The sequence below is a fragment of the Oreochromis aureus genome, linkage group 2, assembly GCF_013358895.1.
Source record: "Oreochromis aureus strain Israel breed Guangdong linkage group 2, ZZ_aureus, whole genome shotgun sequence".
In the NCBI taxonomy this organism is placed as follows: Eukaryota; Metazoa; Chordata; class Actinopteri; order Cichliformes; family Cichlidae; genus Oreochromis; species Oreochromis aureus.
The window spans coordinates 19,660,155-19,681,478 of NC_052943.1; the positions used below are offsets into that span (position 1 = coordinate 19,660,155).

General features: G+C 41.2%; 1 protein-coding gene across 5 annotated transcripts in view; it reads right to left on the reverse strand.

Moving 5' to 3' along the window:
• Positions 1-504: 504 nt before the first annotated feature.
• The window catches only part of atp8a1 (ATPase phospholipid transporting 8A1), a 107,676-nt gene continuing 86,856 nt past the window's right edge, over positions 505-21,324 (reverse strand). For all 5 annotated transcript variants that reach the window (XM_031741474.2, XM_031741477.2, XM_039620431.1 and 2 more), the window contains 8 exons: positions 20,420-20,498; positions 19,267-19,328; positions 19,039-19,095; positions 18,627-18,734; positions 9,366-9,454; positions 8,906-8,998; positions 6,837-6,928; positions 505-3,056 (listed from right to left, as the gene is read on the reverse strand). In XM_031741474.2, coding sequence (XP_031597334.1) covers positions 2,959-3,056; positions 6,837-6,928; positions 8,906-8,998; positions 9,366-9,454; positions 18,627-18,734; positions 19,039-19,095; positions 19,267-19,328; positions 20,420-20,498 — 678 coding nt within the window. In that variant the 3' untranslated portion in view covers positions 505-2,958. The remainder of the gene's footprint in view (positions 3,057-6,836; positions 6,929-8,905; positions 8,999-9,365; positions 9,455-18,626; positions 18,735-19,038; positions 19,096-19,266; positions 19,329-20,419; positions 20,499-21,324) is intronic.

Sequence of the window (21,324 nt, forward strand, 5' to 3'; positions counted from 1 at the left end):
ACACTAATGTTTTATTTATTTATTTATTTTTTAGTCTGTAAAATATCTGCAAATAGCAAAGCAATCAGTCATAGAAATGAAGGCTTAGACCGGCGTCTTAAAATGCTTCCAATGATCATCATGCAAAAATCCAGCCATATCCTGTTACAGTTTACAATAATAAACCCACATTTAGAAGCTGTAACCAGAGAATTGTTAGTGTTTATGCATAAAAAAATGTTCTGTCAATCAACTAATGAATGGAAGTTTTTGGACCTTGATTATAACAATAAGAATTTGAAAAGCCAAACAGGACTTAGCCTGTGTGGGATCATACGAGAAGTTCGAGTAAACCCTGGAATCATAACAAATGAGAAGTCTATTGATATAATTTGTTTGTCGTGCTCGCAGGCCGATGGCTGTCCCTCCTTTTCCTGTTTGGATTTTCTCTCCAGTTTGTCGCCACACACGCTGATTACAAATTTGCAAATAACACAAAAGCAATAACAGACTTTCACATTGTTCCTCAGTGATTGTAAAGTTTATTTCAGTAGTCCTTCATGGCAGTAAAGACAACACTTATAAGTTTGCAGTCCCAACATGCAGAACAATCATCGAACAAAAAGACAGAAAAGAAACGAACCATCGAAAAGAAAAGTTAAAAAGTGCGCCTTTTTTTTTTGTTTCCGCTTTTGTAAAGTGATCAACACTTGAGGGAGAATTAAAGTAGTACGGTTAACACTTCGGAGAACAGTTTTTGTTTTCCATTCATGCAGCCCACGACCTTCACAGACAACGTGTGTTTTATGTTTTCTGGGAAAAAAAGAAAAAGAAAGACAGAGAAAAAAAAAGAAAGAGAAGAAAGCAAAAGTCCAAACCTTCCACAACGATGACAACCACATTCTGCTGTTTGGAAAATTTCTGACACGATGACAGCCGATTAAGTTTTCACGCCAAAGACCAGCAGAGAAAAATAATCAGAAACACAAAACACAAAAAATGAGCTTTCCTGTAAAGCAGGAGGTACACTGCGTGGAAAAAAAGGTCACAAACGTGTACACTCAAAAGAAATCATATACCGAAACCAGAAAATACCAGATATCCACAACTGGAAAGGTACATCGAGTGCATTGTGCGAACATCTCCTGTCGAAGCGAGCGGTGCGTCAGAAACTCTCACAGTCGAGGTCGAGCGTTTGACCGTGAACGCCCGCACGCCGGCAGCCTCGCGTTCCCATACAGGCCATGCATCGGCACACGTTAGTACACCATAGCTATACCTGGAGTCGTGCAGACGGACAACTTGAGCAAGCGTCACTACACACGCACGCACGCACACACACACACAAATATACAATAAAAGAAACACACCAGGAGGACTGAGGTGCCAGAAACTTCCCAGTCTTTCATAGAGGACACAGACATGCAGTGCATACACAGAAATTATCCACAGTAGAGGTACACACACATACGCGCCCACACACACACACACACTCATACGGCACATGCACATGCAAGCAAAAAACGGACACACACATATACACACACTCACACCATCAGAAATCTGATCTCCCATAGGGAGAAGAAAGCAATCACACAGACATTAGTCAATTATAAATAAATCAAGCTGTAACAATATTAATATTAATAATAACAAGACATTTAAGAAAGCTCAGTTTCCTCGTCACGTCTAATCTATCCCGCCAGTTCATCAGAGGAAGAAAAAACGAAAAGTTACAGACGATTCATTACAAAGCCGGTCGATGCAAAATTCATACGTCTCCAATATAAAAATACAAATCCACAAAATAACTATAGAGACAGAGCAGTTTTGATACTGTTGTGGAGTTTCCTGGCTAATCTCTCTCTCTCTCTCTTAAGCTAATGGCACTTATGTTAGAGGGATAAAATCTCCATTTGAAAGGAATCACTGCTGCCACTGTAAGCTTCAACGAAAAACCCATCAGAGAACCTCCTCTTCACCTCTGCAGGAACAAATCTGGAGTTTTCACATTGTAGGAGTGCAATACTGTGGTGGGGAGACAGTAAGTGTGTGTGTGGAGCACTGGTCTAAGCGATCTTTTTCTTCTAAGAGGGAACAGTTTGACGTAGGCACCGTTGTGATTGTTGAAACGGGAGCGGATGCGTGGAATGCAATTATAAGTCGAGAGCAATACGTCTGCTGCGAAAACGGTGGACACAGGACTACGGTAGGTTGCAGGAGGCAACTTCTTCAGATAAAACATAAATAAATGAAGAGGTAAAAACGAGGCACAGTATCTACATATGTATAAAATGCATTTGAAAAGAAATCGACGGAAAGAAAAGGCATAATAAAATGTAAGGCTTCACACAACAGATGCTTCCTCGAGTGCAAAAACAAAACGAACATGTTACAAACATCTGCTCTGATGTGGTCTGTTTCGCGCTGGAACACACACAGGAGTTTAACTACATTTGGTTTAACGTTTTTCCTCAAATTCACTAGTACTTGGACGATTGTATATACGACTGCTCTTTGGCAATCTTTCACGAGTTCAAAAGCGTCTGAAACCAATCGCTGTCCAGTGTTTGATTTCGATTTACTAAAATGATTTTTAGGCTTTTAGGACTTTTGGCTCAGTGCTAAAAGCTGTCGTTCCTCAAATCAACAGAAAGGAGACAAACGGAGCGAGAACAGTGAAGAACTTCAGACCACAGACTGCTAAGAAAGCACAGTGCTCATATCATGTCTGCGAGACACACAACTACAGCTGATAGTGAACGTGACTTGTTTTGTTCCTTGTTTTTTTTTTTTTCTTTTAAATCCCTTTTTTTCCAAAGACTACACAATGTCCCTTTCTTCCGTCTCTTTCCAAACCCCCCCTTCCCCTCAGCGCTGGAGGCACACGCTCACACCACCGTTAAGTTTCAAATATCGCCACTGGAAACGGCCGCCGTGGCTCCGAGCAGGCCGGCCGCGAACAAGAAGGCCGACGCCTCACCACGTGTTGGTCCTCTGCTTGGTGGTGTCGTACGCTCTGATGACCTCAGACTGAGACACCACTCCGTTCTCATCTTGAGAGAAGGCGTAACCATCTGTGAACATAATGAATAAAATTCAAACAAAGGCTGTACAGATCAGTAATTCATTGAATTAAAAAAAATACATTAAAAAAAAAACACACTTGAGACATATGAATCAACAGAATAAACGAAATCTAAAGTCTTAAAATTTGGGAAATATGCTTATGTTTGCTTTCTTGCTGAAGATCAGTACAGGTCTCACATCTGCATCGTTAGCTTGGCTACACATCAATATCGACTTAAAATGATGTTGGATTCTGATGAAGATGCTGTCTTTTATCAATCTGATAACAAAATAAACATACAAAAAAAAAACAAATGAAAGAAAATCAGCTCTCCTGCCCCATAGAAATTGATTGCATAAGCACATACACCTAGAAACTACTTGGTGTAACCTGACAACCACAGGCTTTAAGGCAAAATGATTATTCCCTGACTGGTTGGCAAGTGGTTGCTAGAAGGTATTGTCAGTTTGTATGGAAGACCCTGACTTCTCTGCAATCACTTGCCAACTAGTCGATCAACTTCCAGCTGGTAATGAAACTTGAAAAATGCAGATACAGGTGACCACTGCAATCTGTTCCAACCTGTGTTTGCCACAGGGTCTCTGTGTGACTAAGGCCCAACGACATGACATCTGACCTGTCTGCCAGGCAAGCTTTGAATCCTGTTTGCAGTCTTTATGCTGAGTTAAGAAGCTTCTGGCTGTAGCCAGCTCCAATTTGAGCTTCTCTCACATTAGAGTCACTGTGGTAAATATCTGTTTAGATTTCTGCAAGGCACGATAAACAGTTTCTAAGTTGTTTCCTACGTTGTGACCAGGAACCTCTGTAAACCTCCAGGGCTGAAAATGAAGTCAGCTGCTGTTCTAAACTCAAAAGCGAATCATTCCTCTTTAAACTGCCCAAATTTATAGCCTGTTAACAGGAAAGTATTCACAGAGCTCCACTTGTTCCACATTTTGTCACATTGTAGCCTTATTCCAAAAAAGGATCATTTTCACCTCAAACTTCTACACACAATCCAAAATGATGCAGTGAAATAAAGTTTGCTTGAAATTCTTGAAATGTTTTTAGGCTAAAAAGCAAAAACGTAACGTGTATATAAGCATTCACAGCCTTTGCCATGGCACTCAAAAATTACATCAGTTGTATCTTGTTTCCACTGATCATCTCTTAGATGTTTCTACAACTTGACTGAAGACCACCTGTGGTAAATTCAGTTGATTGAACATGATTTGGAAATGCACACATCTGGCACAAAGCAAGCCGTAAAGTCCAAGGAATTGTTTGTACATCCTAAGACAGGATTGCATTGAGGCTGGGGAAGGGACACTTCCTAGAGCTGGCCACTCTGCCAATACGAATGAGTAGAAGGGCCTTAGCCAGACCAATGTGGTTGCTCAGAAAGAGCTCCATCATTGCTGTGTGGAGAGAAAAGAACCTTCCACAAGAAAAAAAACAGAACTCCACCAACCAGGACTTTGCCAAACGCATCTGATGGACTCTCAGACCATAAGAAACAAATTCTCTGGTCTGATGAAACAAAGATTGAACTCGCCATGTCTGGAGGAAACCTGGTACCACTCATCACCTAGCCCTAGCCAATACCGTCCTTACAGGGAGGCATGGTGGTGGCATCATCATGCTGTGAGGATGCTTTTTGGCAACAGGAACTGGGAGACTAGTCAGAGTTGAGGGGAAGATCAATACAGCAATGTACAGAGACTTCCTTGATGATAACCTGCTCCAGAGCACTGTGGACCTGGGACTGGGATGAAGGTTCATCTTTCAACCAGACAAAGACCCTGAGCACAAAGCCAAGACTACAATGTGGCTTTGAGACCCCTCTGTGAATGTCTGACGCCAGAGCGCAGTCTTGAACATGACAGAGCATCTCTGGATCTCAAAGAAGTTAAGAGAGCTTAAAAAGTTCTGCAAAAAAAGAATGAATCCATCCATTTTGGTGTAAGGTTTTAACAAGTGCTTGCTCATAGGGGGTCATATGATTGTTGGGTTTTTCTCTGTACCTATGAAGTGCCTTGAGGCGACTTTTGTTGTGATTTGGTGCTATATAAATAAAATTGAATTGAATTGAACATGTCAAAATGTGGAACAAGTGAAGCACTGTGAATACTTTCAAGATGCACTATGTGCTGGAGGTGAATCTTTATAGAACTCACCCATCTAAAATCACGGTGAGGTGAGAGTGAAGCGCTGTGCTAGGTCTCCTCACCACTAATTGTCCCTAAACTCAAACTTGACCGTGTTTAGCGCAATTCTGACAATTTGCCTTTTCAAAAACCAACATAATGACCAAAATGCCAAAATTAAGGCCTCAGTAGGGGACTTTGGAGACTAGTGGGTGGCGTCACGGTGGTTACGTCCACTGTGCAGCAGCTGGAAATAGTTTACAGATGAATTAAAAAGCACAATGCCTTGATGGTTGTCAACAACAGGCACAAAGTGAAGAGACAGATATGAGAGCTGCCGCAATCTTCAAGTGAAGGTTAAGAAAAAAATAAGAACATTTCCCACAACGTCAAAATTAATCACGTGACAAAAAGGAAACACAGGATGAGAATTTATATCTCCCCTAAAAGTTTTATCCTTTGCGTAAAAGCAGCACTACTAGCTAAACTCTCCTACAGGATCTCATCTGACCTCTGATCCCTGACTCACCTTCAGGTGTCAAATGACCCGCTCAGTACCTGGAGGCCAGCGGGAAAGTTCAAAGGAACCCGCTGTGACGAGTGCATAGTGGGGTGGGGGAGGAATAAGCGCAACATTTCATCATTTCATCGTTATCTCATTCTACTGAGCTAACTCAGGACACACGAAGGCACACGAGGGGCAGGACAGGAAGTACACAACGAAAAGGAAGAAGAGCTGTGTCTATCGGGAAGCTACGGAGGGGCTGGAGATGTAAACAGGGTGAGGTTTGATTAATGAATTTAAAAAGGTATCACACAACAATGGTCTCATCCCCACCTATGAGACAAACAAAAAACAAACTGATCAGACAAAAGACAGAAAAGAACAAAGAACAAAACACAAACCCACACTCAGAGAGTCACTGCAAATTTTCACAAACTGGCACACCAGTTTTTGGTACTTTTTCATTATCATCCGTTTTCTGCCTCTTATCCAGCTTTTCCAATACCTTAAAATTTCAAAATTGCTAAAAAATAATTCAGGTATTTGAATTCAGTCTTGAGGCACACGGGCACACTGTGTTGCATCAGCTGAACACTAACCTGACAGGCCACCGGTTAATAACGTCAGCTGAGTTTATTTATATAGATATGTTAATGTTGACTTACTGTTCATATCCAGCATAAGAGAAACAAATACAGTGAACTGAATACATAAATCTGTAAATTAATAGCAGACTAATAGCTCATTTTAAATGGCAACTTCACTATTAGCTTTTCAGATGATTAAAAAAAGAAGTGACATTTAATATTATGCGCAGTTCAACTCAATTGGAAAACAAGCTTAATTCAAGACATTGGGAACTTTGGGGCCATTTGCAGGCACGATTACTGATCTGCACCTGGTTACACTACATGTGAAAAGAAGTGGAAAGAGTAGAGTGTTGCTGTGTCCCAATGGACGAAAGAGAAGACACTCTGGAGATGTAGTATGTGTCAGAGGAGGAATTATGAACTGCGATCTGTCCTACCTGACAAGAGAACATATTTGGGAGGAAATAAATCTAAGCTAGCTCGGGTAAGGATGAGAAAGAACGAAGAAAAGAATGAAAGAAAGAAAAGGTTTGAAGGTAACTTACGGAGCAGGTTCTGCTGCATGGAGTCAGACCGGTACAGACTCACTGTACTCTTCTTGAAGACGTTCTTCAGGAGCTGGGCTCGCTCTGTCAAACTACACACACACAGAGCAACATTCAGTGTGTTAGGAGCCTGCTGAGCACCACAGGCAGATTTAATGACCCATACATCAAGGCTGTCCAAGCCCCTCCAGAGTGCAGGGACCTGCCAACTGCTATACCTGCTGGTACAAACACCATGTAGGGAAACATTGCTGTGCAGACGCAGAAAGAAGAACAAAGCGATTTTGTGAGAGGAATATCTGAAGCAGCAGCTTGGTCAAAAGGCATTCTTATAAAGCTAACAATTGTTTGCAACAACAGATGTCTGCGTGTGCATGCACGTGGCTGCCTACAAGCATTACGTGCAAAAAATCATTTATATATTTGAGCGGTTATCGCTATATGTTTGCTTCTGTACGCATCCGGATGTGTGTGTATGTCTGCAGCTTGCTGGGTCTGGGATAGCGTCCAGGCAGGAGGATCACTTTCAGTCAGCTACAGATCTCACACTGATCTGCTCTGTGTTGCTGGCTGCTGCCGGACTCAGGCCCCAGAGAGAGCAGAGCGGACCTGCTTCAGCTGATACAAATATAATGTATGGCTTTAATATAGCAGGACCGTTGCTCGAAAATGAGACATTCAGTATTTGGGTGGGGGGAGGAAAAACCCCCCAAAAAACGAGACAATCTCTCGTATGACATGATTACTGACATTACAGTCAAACTCCCGCAATTTAGCAGCAATTTGAAGATTTCTTCCCTGCACACAGGAATACTGCTGGCAGCAGAACCGGGGGTATTAACGACATTTTGAGGGATTTGGGAGGACAGAGATGACTCTTCCTCCAGGATAATCTTCAAAATTCTGGTGAATGATTCACATTTTGTGAAAGGAACAATAATAGCCGAGGCATTAACTATGTAGTCTCGATAGCGTTGGGAGATATGACACCCCGAGACAACATAAATTTGTCATTTCGCCTTTCTGTTAATCTGAGCCATGTGAGTAACACTATAAATCAATGAAGAGTGCTTTAACCCAGGATTTGATTTCATAGGAGTTGCATCGATGTTACAAAGAACATCAATCTGTCATTTATATATGATAGATGAGCTAAAACAAAGGCTGTTATCTGGTTATTTTATCCGCTAATAAAGAAAGACTAATCGCTTATATCAAAACAAAGTTGCAAATTTGATGACAGAGTATTTCATACATATTCCTACTTGTAATGTTTAACCGCTGGAATGCAAAATTTGCTGCCCATTTTCTTTCACGACATAAATAACACAAGGTATTGTGTTGCACAAAAGCAACAATGCAAAGATGCAATTGTTGATGATCCAAAGTGCAAAGTATTTTACCTTCTTGAACGCTCTGTACTCACTCAACAAACCAAATAAAGTCATTTTAGGACAGAAATTTTGGTTTTTGGCACTTGAAGGTATTGTTGTTTTCGCGTCATATGGTATTGATTGGAGAAGCAACTGACTTTGGCTAGTGCCAGACATTCATTTCACTTGGTTTTAGGCACTTCTTTATTATCAATTGCCAAAATCTGACATTGCCAGTGAGAATTACAACCTGACAATTACGAGTGTCATTATTTAGATAATTTGATAAATGTTCTCGGATGTCTAATGACTCCAAGATTACAAGGTACAAAGAAAGATATGTAGATATAAAAACAAATCAAAAACAAGTGCTGCTGAGCACTTTATCTATCTCGAGCAAAGACTGTAAATCTTCCTACATGTGTGGGTACATGCACAGTAAAGAGAATGATAATGCACAATTTATTCGCTTCACATACAAACACAACAAACACTTTTATAGAGAAAAAGTTGTTTTGTTTTTTTTTAAACTATTATAATATTACACAGATTTTATCACCTTTTTTCACTGCTTAATGTTTTTGTAGGGACATAAATTTTCATCTAGTTTTTATTAAACATAAATTTGATCTACTTTCAGACAAAATCGTGCTGTAAATGCAAGAGTGGAGGAGCGGTAATGTGGTGTAACAGTACCTCTTTCCATGCACTACTGCTCCAGGGTCTTTAGATAGCGCCTCCAGCTCCTGCACCTCATCCACCAGGGTCTTAAAGCATGCCTTCTTCACACTGTAAATGAAACAAAGGTTTATAAAACCAGAATCATATAGCAGATGTCTGAACACGACTGAACCTCCACAGGCTGATATTTAAAACCAGTTCGACCAATTCAAGCTGCTCGGAGTAAATCAGAAAATATAAAAACCCTGACTTTACAAATTGCTCCTGACACCTCGAATCTGCAACAGGCCGATGTCAACCAGACCAGAAACGAAATATTTCGACTTCCAGAATGGAAACGCTAGAATTGTTTGGAAGTCTGGACAAAAACTTGGGCGGGAATTTCTGCAGGAGATATGAGAGATTCTGCAGGAATTTCCTGAACTGGATGTGCATTAGAGCGATGATGAGTGAGGAGAGCGGGGAGAAGACTCACACTTTGTAGGCCACGTCGAAAATCAGCGAGGTGACTGGGATGAAGAACAGGCCCATCCAGAAGACTCCTGAATTGAACATCATGTCCGCCTGCCACACACACACACACACACACACACACACACACACACACACAAACTTATTCTCAGGTCACAGTAGACAAAATAGCTCCTAATCAGATAGATAGAAAGACAAGAGCTCCACAACCATTACCATCCTCTACAGCGCCACATATCGAAACACATACATAACAACAGCAACCCAAAACACACGGTTTTATTGTGGAAACAGAGAGAAGATGGGTCTAAATAACCTACTCAGTGTGTGTTAATCCTCCATGACTAAATGATAGCATGTTTTTGTTTGGATCCCCCTCCACCTCCACCTCCTCCCTGTCCTTCAGGGTGGAGGAAGTACCTGTGATCTATTTAGACAGCGGTATCTCTTTCAAAGGAAAACAGCTCAGATGTGTGCTGTGCTGAGAGCTCCCGTCGGTGCAGACACAGAAACACCTTCTGAGGTGCGTTGACTGCAGCAGCCACTCAATCTAAGTGAGTGTTGATGAAGTGTAATGTATGTAATTATGTGAGTTCAGGTTTAATGTTGGATTCCAGTCAGTAATGTTGGCAGTTTATCACTCCAGAAAACCAAAAGCAGTTAAAAAATGTCTTTTTCAGTGGCTTTAAATGGGTTACCGAAAGCTAGTTTATAATGTTTGGCTCACTTCTAATTTTATGTGTTTCTTGTACAGCTGCACGAACAGTCGTTGTTATTGTAGAATAATTTGCAAATAGTTGTCTTGATTAACTGTTTGGCCTTAATGTCAGACAATTATGTGAAATCCCCATTACATGCAAAAAAAAAGGTTCATTGTCTCCAACATATCATAAATTTTGAGTTGAATAAAAGTTCAGACAGAGATCATTCCCTCCATTTTCACATAACTCCTTCAAATGACATTTAAACACAGTAAGTTGGAAATGTTCATGTTTGAGTAATGGGGTTACTTTTTGTGTCCAGGGTCCCGGGGAGGCAGTGGGTCGTTCTGGTGGGGGCAACAACCTTTAAGCTCTGAGTGTGAGGATGATGTTTGCTTTGGCCCACTGCAGTGAAACTATCTGTCATTACATGTCAAACTGCAAAACTGGCGGTCCTTGCATTGTAATGCGCCGCTTGTTTAAACTGCTAAAGCCCTTCAACAGTGTCCTTCCTGTAACATGACACAGACATGGCCCTTAGGATGCACAGGCACGCACACACACACATACACACCGATCAGTGTCAGAACTATCAAAGCGCTCAGGTTTGCTCAAATTAGCTAATCTGTTCGCCATTACCTGCAAATTGACTTTGATGTCTGACAAAACACTGGGGGAGAGGAAACCCCAAATGACAGGAAATCAAAAATGTTTTTTTTCCCCTACAGTTTGAGATGGGACACGGATGAATAGAGCTTTTCTGTGTCACCTGGAGGCTGAAAGTGCACAAGATGAGGGAAAATTGCTGTGAAGCACGAGATATTTTCACATCAATTTTGAAATTACGCACCGCCGGTGGAAACATTTACCGTTTTTTTTTGTGTTAAGTCAGTTTAATTATTTTTGTTTTCATCCGCTGTATCGTGCATTTTGATGGGGGTGTTTAAGCTGTCCTGAGACTTTTTCAGCTATTAAATCAAGGAGCTTAAAAAATAAACCTTCTTATTCTTTCTCAAACCGAATAATATTTATACTCCTCCGTATTTAACTCTGAGCAATGTATACATACAAAGGCCTGAAGCTTCCAATCTCAAGTTTACCCTAAAATTCAATTATTCTGATAATGACATTTGATATAATAACTTTTACTGCATTCTGGGAAAGCAACATAGCAATGCCAGACCTAAACAAACAGCATTAATCATTCTCAGTTCATTATTTTTACACCAAATTTTAAAAATCCAAACAGATCTGACCAGTTGCAAACAACAAATGTTTGCCTTCAGGCATCTGGAAAGGCTCCAATACTACAAGCAGGGCCATCAGAGTTGGTAGATGCTAGCAATGTCTCATTCCAGGGGCCCCCGGGGAGCTGGACAGGGTGAGAGAGGTCCGGGGAGCGGGGCTGTATTTTTAGGACAAACTAATAAACTTGTCTGGCTGGACAGACAGTAGTGTCCGCTGGCATGGAAGGGTGTGTTTTGACAGGCATTGACCCCCTCGTGGCCACACACCCACACGCAGACAGACTAAACGCCAGACTAGACACACAGAAGCAATCATACACACACATATGTTGACACACAAAATGCTGAGCAGTGCAAACACTGCTGTTATTTACTTTGAGCCACACTGTGTCAAACTTGGTTTGAGGTATTCAGCCTTATATGATAAATATGCAGTGAATCGTATGCTACGAGGCGCGTTTGCATTTCCTCAGCTATTTCTTTTTAGGTTACGTCCTTGTGGTCCAGTCATGGTAATAGAGCAATCATACAACAGTGTGTCTGCTGAAACAGCGCAAAAAAGTATATATTTTGCATGTTTTACCTCTAGTCCATGAAATCTATTTGGGTCTGTTTTCGTTTCAGCAATGGCGCCAGTGTTGGGTTAACAACTTCATGCTGCATTCCTAATAGTGGGTTAGAAATTGGTTGTTGCACCAGTCGCAATGAGATGGTCATCCTAACTTTCTCACACTGTCAGAATTTTCTCCTAGGCCATCCGCACTGGAAGCAATTCACTCATCGTGCTTTGCTTTAAAGCTGACAGCTGGTCGCTTGCAGACATTGCCGGCTCTGGTTCATTAGGTTACTCTGTGTTGTGTTTTCTATCCACTAATATGTCAGTCAGCAGTATCCTGTACTCACACTGGTAGAAGTTTTTCTATTGCCCCGCCCACTTTACATCACCAGCAGTTATTTTGCCCTTAGTTGACTTAAGTTACTGAATTTACAAAATTTCTACAGCCTCTGGTCGTCTTTTGCTGCTAATTAGTTCCAATGTGGACACAGCTTAAGTGTATAAACCCACCGAATGTGCTAATCAGCATTTCTACTGAATCCAAATGTGACAATTTGGTGACAGTGTGGCGGTAAGAGAAGTAGCAAGAGAATTAAAACGTTGTTTTTTCCTACTTTTGGACAATGTTGATCACCTGTTTACAACGGGCAGCAAATCAAAACAAACTTGACTGAAGGGTGTCCTTCAGCAGAGGAGACAAAGCAGCTTGTTTGAGGGGCTGTATTAACGCCCATTACAACATAATTAAGGATTATTTTGGACTGTGCATCATGCAAAACCAGTGTGATGAATAGTAAAAAGCAGTTAAAAATCTGCCCCTAAAAAGCTGATCAGGGGCCAGTGAACAAAATCAGATCTGTGTCTGTTTATCAAGGTGGAATCTGAATGAAGTTCCAGGAAAGAAAGTAATTTGTGATCTGCAAATCTACCTGGTTTAAATAAAAGTTTAAACATACAAAACATCAAAAACGTAACTTTATTGAAAGACGTAAATCCTTTAACTTCAGAAAAAAGCTTCAAGGGAAAACTCAAAAGTATTTTAGGCTTGTTTTTCCAGGAAGACTTGATCCTTGATCCTAGGCATGAGCAGCCAGGTGCTCATGCCTAAGAAAGCCCATAGTCTCAGCAGCTTGAATTATGCTAATTCCTGCCATTGTAATGGTAAATGTGAGCTGAGATTGTCCACTGCTCCACTATTCACTCCACAGGCCCAAGATATGCTCTGGATTCTGCAAACAAGACTGTGAAAAGGCAACTTCATAACACTTACCAGCTGCATCCAAGAGATGCTAACATTCAGACAGTGGCTGTTTGAGTACACAGAGCTTCTGTGTTTAACTTTTTCTTTTTTGCTTGCTTTTAGGTAGGCTGAGAGGAGACGGGTTAGACTAATATGCTACATCCTGTCTTCGACTTCAGTCTGCATCTATGTTTTTTCCCTCAACTGGCTTGACCGGACAACACTGTACATGTCGGCTTCAAGGAGAGAAGGGAAATTGAAGATGAAAGTATATATTTGGCCAAGTGTGGTTTCAACCCTCAGCGGCCTTTCTTGTGCAAATACAAAGTTCAGACTTGTTATGGAAGCATAGCTAGCAATCAGATAACAGAAGGGTATGAAAAGCAAAAAATGGCCAACAAAGCCAATAAAACGGCGAACAGGGAGCCTTAGTAAGACAAGAAAAGTCCACTACTTCTACATATGTCATCAGCAGAGACACACACCCACCCAAAAAATGCAGAATATGGAAAACAAACAACTTCCTCTGTTGTATTTTTCATCGACTCCATGTTATTTTTGTGTTGCTTAATAAAGACAGCAAGAAAAACAGAAATATATAACTTATGAGTGACTTCTATAAACACAAGTCAGCAGTCTCACAGCCAACTCCACATGTGGCATTAATAAACTGTTCTCTTTACTCTTACTGTACATTTAATTTGGTAATTACACTAAATGTGTGTTGTGGTGCTTGTCAATCATTAGACAAGAACACTCTTCAGTCTTGAAGGAGGATTATAAGAATTAAGGGACAAAGTCAACCTCAACGATGTGGAATAATATTTCTAATATTTCAAAAAAGTTAAATAGTCAGGAAGCTATAACAATTATAGGACAGGTTTTGGGGATTGTGATAATAACTCTAATCTGTGAACAGACTTTGCAGATCTGATAACCTGCTATGTTTCCTTGCACTGCTGTGTGTTTGCTTTGTAAAGAAAAGCTCATTAGGACTTTTATTTCACAGACAAGAGCATTCATCACGGGCAGGACTTTTGGCGTTTGGAGGTAATTTGGCAGTGAACACTCAAATCTTAAATTCCTTTTCAGGTATGCTACAAACAATAATAAACAACTGTAACTGAAAGCTAAATATGACAGATGATGGATTAGCGGTTTCAGACAGGTTTCAGCTTTCGCTGAGGTAGGTTTTTTCCTCCACCCTATGCTGAAATAAGCAGATATGAGTGATTCCCTGCAAGTTCAAATGCATAAAGCCCAAAATACAATGATAGAGTAAAATATGCCAAGTCACTGGTACTGTCGTTTATGAAAGCGGTAAGCACTTTTTAAAGCTACTAAAAATAAATAACTGAATGTTTTAGAAAATCCATGTTTGTGTTTTTAATATGACATCCAACCATCCGTTTTCTCCCACTTATCCGATTCACAGCTGTCGAGTCTACCACAGAGACGGCAAATCTATTGCAGGGTTACCACAGAGTATCAGACAACCACTGACACATTCACACCTATGGCCAATTTAGAGTCACCAATTTGACCTAAAGTGAATGTGTTTGGTACCCAGAGAGATCCCACGCAGACAAATCCGAAGAAAGTTCCCAATTCAAACCCACGACCTTCTTGCTGTGAGGCACGCAGCACTGTGATGCGCATTTTATGGAGCATAGTTTAGATAAATGACACTGATTCACTCTTGAAGCTCTTCCATTTTCCTCCATTATTGCATTAATATTTTCTGTTTACAAGTTGCTTCACTGCTTCAAAGTAGAGCAGACATTTCAGGAGGCATACTCTGAGGAGGAATAAAGTGGCTAACAGACGACTGAAGACAGGAGCGATGTATATTAAATGCTTTGTTAGAAGAGTTTCAATTGCCAAACTCTTAACTAAAGTTAAACTAAATAAAAGCAGTCCTGAATAAAAACCATTCATACTAATCACTAAGCTGATCTGTTTCTCTAAAAATTGTTTTCATTCTTGTGCATTTCACAGAGGCTGTCACAGAAAGCCCGGTGTATTCCTGGCCTGCTACGCATCAACAAACGTCTTTGCAAAGCTATTCCTCTTTGAAAAAAAAGAATCTTATCTCTGAGCAGAAGCTGTGAAGAATCCGTTGCAGTGTAAAATCCATATGCTGATGACAAGCACTTGAGTCTGACTGAGTGATAGATGCTTCGCTGAAACTTGCAGCAGAAATTGGAAAATAGCACAGGTGTGCGTGAAAAGTGAGCAGAGAGAGAGGGATAAACTGTGCGGGGAGACAGCTGCGTTGATAGCACAGGCATGCCAGCAGGCAACAGGTCAGCGCGACAGAGTGTGCATGAGACATCTCCTGAGGTGCAGCTAAGCCGCTTAGTGTGGCAGATTACGCCGCCTGAACAGAATAATCTGACATTTTCTTTTGATATTTGTTTCAGACTTCTGTGAGGTGATCATTTGGGACAAAGCCATTCTCAGGGAGTACCAGTGAAAACCATACGAGCTGTTTCAGGGTGTTTGGACGATTGATCCGGCACCTGCCCGGTCGTACGTCCAAAGAATATTTTGCCTGACATTGATGAATGGGTTCTTGTGAAGCCGAGTGCTGCTTAACATGTTAAAGGTGGTGAGCTGGGTTGTGTGTGAGAGCAGAGGCAGGAGTGGAAGGGAGTTCTGGTGTCTGTTATGCTGTAGGCCCTCGGGCAGTTTTTCAGCTGGCAGAGATGGGGTGGGGTGAACAAAAGGAGAACGCAGGAAAAAGCCGAGAGCATAAAAGAAAGTAGATATAAAGGACAGAGAATGCTTTTTTTCCCTTCTTCTTTTTACATTCAAGTACACATTAGGGAGGCTATGGTGAAATATGCGGGGCTTCATTGGGGTTGTGAATAATCCTGCTCTTCAGAGGATACAAGGTCTTGGAAGTGGTGACTGTGTCTCTGATTCCTTCTCGAGTTTCAGAGATGTGTCCCTGTCTGATGATATACTGGCATCCCTGAGTTAGGGCTGGGCATAGAGTTACCCACTACCCAGAGGACACCATTACTGTCTTCAGTCAAGTGCTGCAGGGTATGGATGAAAGCAGCAGGCTTCACAGACAGGGGATAGAATTAAGCTAATATACCTACTCCCTCTGTGTGTGTTTTTGTGTGTGTGTTTGTACTACTGAGTGAGTAGTACACTTAGCCCAGTGAGGGTAAAGCAGTCAGCATTTCTGTACATGTGTACCTACTTATGTTATTTACAGTGTCACGCACAAAAAAGTACCCAAAACATGTGGACTTATAGTACGCCAAACATACTGTTGCAGTGGTAAAACCTCTGTCAGATGAGAATACTACATGCAACTAGATGCAACATAAAAATTCTTTCTTCAGTCCAAAGGTTAACAAAGAAAATCTGCCACAGAGATCTTCCTTTCCAAAAGCAAAAACTGCAATCATCTATCCAGCAGAACTGATCAGAGATGAAGGACATTTGACTCAAAATTGTAGCTCTTACAGGGATTGCGTGACATTTTGGGAAAAATACTTACTCGCTTTCTGGCAGAATGTTTGAAGAGAAGATTGATACCATTCTTATATCTCTGTGGTATACATGTATGTACACAAGCTGGTGGTTAATCTAGCTAAATATAGAGACTGGAAGCAGGGGCTATCCAAAAATCACCACTTAACATGCTATATCTCATTTGTTTGATCTGTACAAAAAGCAAAGTGTAAAAATAATATTTTACTGCTTTCATATGTGCAGGATTATTGCTCTGTGAGCCAACATAACATTAAGCACGTACCCTCTGTAAAAAAACAGAGACGTGTTTGGATTTTATACTGATTAAACAAACAGGACATATTGTGTTAATCAGTGAGCTTTATAGGTGCTAGTAGGTGGATTCCGTTACTGGCAAACAAAACTGCAGCCTGCAACCAGTCTTATTGCTAGACTGAGCCAACTGTCTGCTGGCTGTATTATTATATCTAACAGACGTTACTCATTTTCGCCATTTAATTAAATGTCAAACTCTTTCCAAAAATAATAATTTACTGAGCAATAATATATGAAAAAAAAGACCCAATTCTCAATCTGAGAAACAAAAAATAAGGTTTTTCTCCTCAGGCAGACGCAGCCTGCCGTTTCTGAAGTTCGTGGTAATTTACCAAAATATAACTGTGCACAGATATTTTTCACTTCTATTTAAATTCAGCTTCACATAAGGCACTACACTGTAGCTGTTTATTATGAGACAATATGTTCAGAGGATTTTAATCCACTAACTCAGAGATGTCCACATAAAATATACCCGGACTGAGTTTCACAAGCCATTTTTCTTTCTTTTATTTCTACATTTAAAATTTCAGTGGTCTGAAATGCCCACAAATAATCAAACAGTGATGAAATGTGTTACATTTTACATGTTAGCTGAGGCCTCAGATGCATAAAGTATTCATCTCAAATTGGGCACACAGGACTAATAAAGTTTTGTTTAAGTAATAAAACCCCAAGTTTTTCTTCCTTGTCAACAAAACTAAAACCCACTTTTGTTTTTAAGGAATAGTTTCATATTAGGTGAATTGTAGAGGGATCTACACACAGCGCCTCTGCAAAGACAACATTTATTGTAAGATGTTATTTTTCTCTGCTGCAGGCCGCTCTTTTCTTTGAATGGTTTCCTGCCGTGTTATTGTTACGCAATGAAAAGATGCCTCAGTCTCCCGCCCAGAATGTACTGGGAAATTTCACCTGTTTAATAGGTTCCCATTAACCACCTGTGGTGACAGTTACATTAGTTACATTCACATGTAAATACCGGGTCCTAAAAGGAAAAAAAGTAAACAAAATATTTGAATAGTTAAAACTTTTCTGGGCCTTGGTGTAGTCCCTCATTTCTTTCTCTGCCTGACAAAAAGCAATTTTATCTCCTCTGTCTTTAAGACAACTTCCTTCCAAGTTGTTGCCCCACATAAACAGAAGTTTTAACAGCAGGTGTATCTGCTGAAACCACAGCCAGAGCTCTTTGACATCTTTGATATCCAAGAGCAGAGAAACACTGAATGAAACCTGATGGCTAAAGAGCCTTAAGCCTTTGTCTCATAGTGATGTTCAATATGAGCATCCAACACAAAAGAAAATGAGGGAAAGGATAATAGGACGGATCTGATCGATGTTTAAGGGGTTGAATGATTATTGGGTACATTTTTAGGCTATCAGTCACCCGTATCTCTCTTTGCTTAGCTTCTAGACTGCCTCACTGTTTTAGTTTCACCTGTGGATACTCAGAGCTGAGGGAGAAATTTTAACACAAACACAGGGCAAATTGGCCCAATTAAGTCATTAGGCAACACAAGCCAGAGGTCTGACAGTTTACACTCCTCTGGCTCTACTTACAAAGATCTTTTTTAAGGTTTTCCCACCAGCTCCTTTCTACAGAAAATGAATTATAAGGAGCTACAGATGTGTCTATAATAGATGATTATATCCGCAGTTTCTTTTGGGACTGGGGGAAGCATGTGTATGCGTGCATGCCGGCATGTGTGTTTACCTCGCCTGACATGTCAGGTGCCAGAGGGATGAGGGGCCACAGGGAGGAATAGATAGCGAAAAACACCACCCACAGGCCGATGCTTCCCCAGATGGCGATGTGACTGAACTGTTAGGAGCAACCAGAGGACAGTAAGTATCACAAAAGGTTTTGTGATTTGAGCACTGCTACAATTTACTCGAGCCATTTTAATCATGCTTCCTTGGGCTTAAAACACTGAATGCTCTCTGGTAACTTAAAAGAGGTACCATACATTTCACTTGGTTTACATTTACAAGCCTAGCGAGAACATACCATAAAGGGATTTAGCGATAAGAAGAGGATGTAAAATTTGTCAAAGGTATCAGCGGCCACATAAAAGTGAAAAGAGATAACAGAACCATAGCAAAAGAGAAGAGAGGACTCATCTTACCATGGTCCAAGACGAGGTTTCAAGGCCGGCTTTAAGACAAACTGTGATGACGACAAACTGCGGAGACACAAACCACATGTTCGTTCAGCAAAGAGGATCATGTGAAGTTCATCACACATACCTGAATTCGCAATAAGAAAGCATTTTACTGGAAAAAATGAAACTGGAAAAGATCATCGGACAATTGAAAAGAAGACCACTGCCAGGGAAGAAGACCGGTGCACTTACCGTGTAAACCATGTTGCCTAAGAGGAGATAGTCCGGAGTTCTTCCATTGCCAAAAACTGTATCTGTGAAGGGAATCAGCAGCAGAGGCTTTTAAGCTGTCCTTCTTCAGCTCTTAGGTTTCACATAGGGTAATACTTTAGGTACGTCAATGTGAATTTTATCATAAAGTGCTTGGAGTGGAGCAGGGAACTAAAAGTAGAAACCACAGTCAAATGCTGCTTCCATTACTGTCCTTTGAGAGAGCCTGGAATGTTAATTTCAAGGCAGTGTGTGTATGTAAATCCATCAGGAAGAGTGAAAAGCAGAATTGGTGTCCATTAATCATATTCAAAAACGAAAAGTTCTGGCTAATTTAGTGCTGAAAGAGAGGGTAAAATTATTTTTCTGGCAACATTTTAATTAATTCTGCCATTAAAAAGGAATCCGATGCTTTTCTTACAACTTCCTAAATTAATAAGATTGAAATAAGCTGTGAGTCACACAGACATATTGCTTCATACCGCCCAAGTGGGTCTGGGCTCTGGCTAAAATATCAACAGTGTGCGACTGCCAGTAAAGAAAGAGAGGCTCCCTTTCCCTTTACTTCCGGCTGGTCACATGTCTTGTGTGCGCTGAGGCTTTGCTGACAGCCTGTCAGTCACAGTGAAGGGGCTTGGCGCCTTTTGTTTGGAGAGCAGGCCCAAGCTTGTGTGGTCCTTAGCTCCGGCCAGCCGAGACTTACCGGCTCAAAGATCCCTATTCTCTCTGCACATACACCCACACACACACAGAGACCATCTCAACGTGCCAAACATGCACAATTGACCTTCTATGGATCAATAAAGTTATTTGCACTCACAAAGCTCTCTGTTTGAATAAAAACATCATTTTGGCCACAGAGAAAGAACCTGAAAAGATTGGGTCTATGTTATCTATCAAAGCTAAGTAAGTGCCAATAACTGCACGCTAAAGCATTTCAGCAGTCATTAGGGCAAACATGAACACGGGCTTGTTATTGCGTGTCCCTCGGACTGGAGCACACACATGTTTGCAATTCATGACTGGATGGTTGAAAAGAGAAATAATTAAGACAAAGTACGTGTCTTTGACTGTCCTCCTTATTTAGCCGCCAGGTCCACCGAGAGCCGTGGAGGAGTCTCTGGGAGCTACTTACCATGCTGGAAGGCTTTAAGGGGGAACCAGAAGAGGATGACGGAGTGGAAGAGGCCGTTCAGACAATGGGCCCAGAAGACCTGCAAAAAAGAGGAAAGAGGGATGGAGGGAAAGGACGTATAGGAGGGGGAGGACAGGGTAGGGGGGAGGTTGGACAGCAAGAGATTCCAATAAGAGAGGGTGAGAGGGAGAGAGAGTGGAAAAAAAAGCATGAGAAAAGGGTGTTGGGAGCTCCAGCTTTCCAAGTGACCCCTGACCCGGGCCCTTTGTGCCAGCCAGGCGCTAGGCTAAGTGGCGGTTTTGTCGGGGCCTCCATGCTGAATGGCCACCCCGCTGACAGACACGTTGTATATCCTCTGTGTGTGTTATGGGGGAGAAAGAGGTTGCTGAATGTGTTCATGGGTAGTTAAAGGTAATACAAGTGTGCACATTTTCCCCGTAGTCAAGAATAAATTAAAACAAAAAGAATCAGTGGGTATAAGAAAAATACACATACTCATCTCAACAACACAAACACTGTATAACATTAATGTATGAGCTGCCAGTGTGAGGGTTTCCTCTCATTATATTTCATTAGGCGTCGGCCCTTTCATGTGAGGATTTTAACTGGTGTAGTAATAAATGACAGGAGAGTTTAAAAAAGCAAAAATAAATCTAGAAACACACACAGGGAGACTGACAGGCCTGACAGAGATTAAACTGTTTTCATGGTAATTATTAAGAGCCTGCTGGAAAACCGTGGACCGCAGTCTGCGTCTGTCTACGCAAGCATGTAGACTTGAATCGTTTACATCGATACCGTCTTTCTCTCTCTCTCTCCAAAACCGCGTTGCTTCAAATTTACATTATGCTACGCGATGGCCAAACAAAACACTAATGGGCGATGTACCATGAAACAGCCGTGAA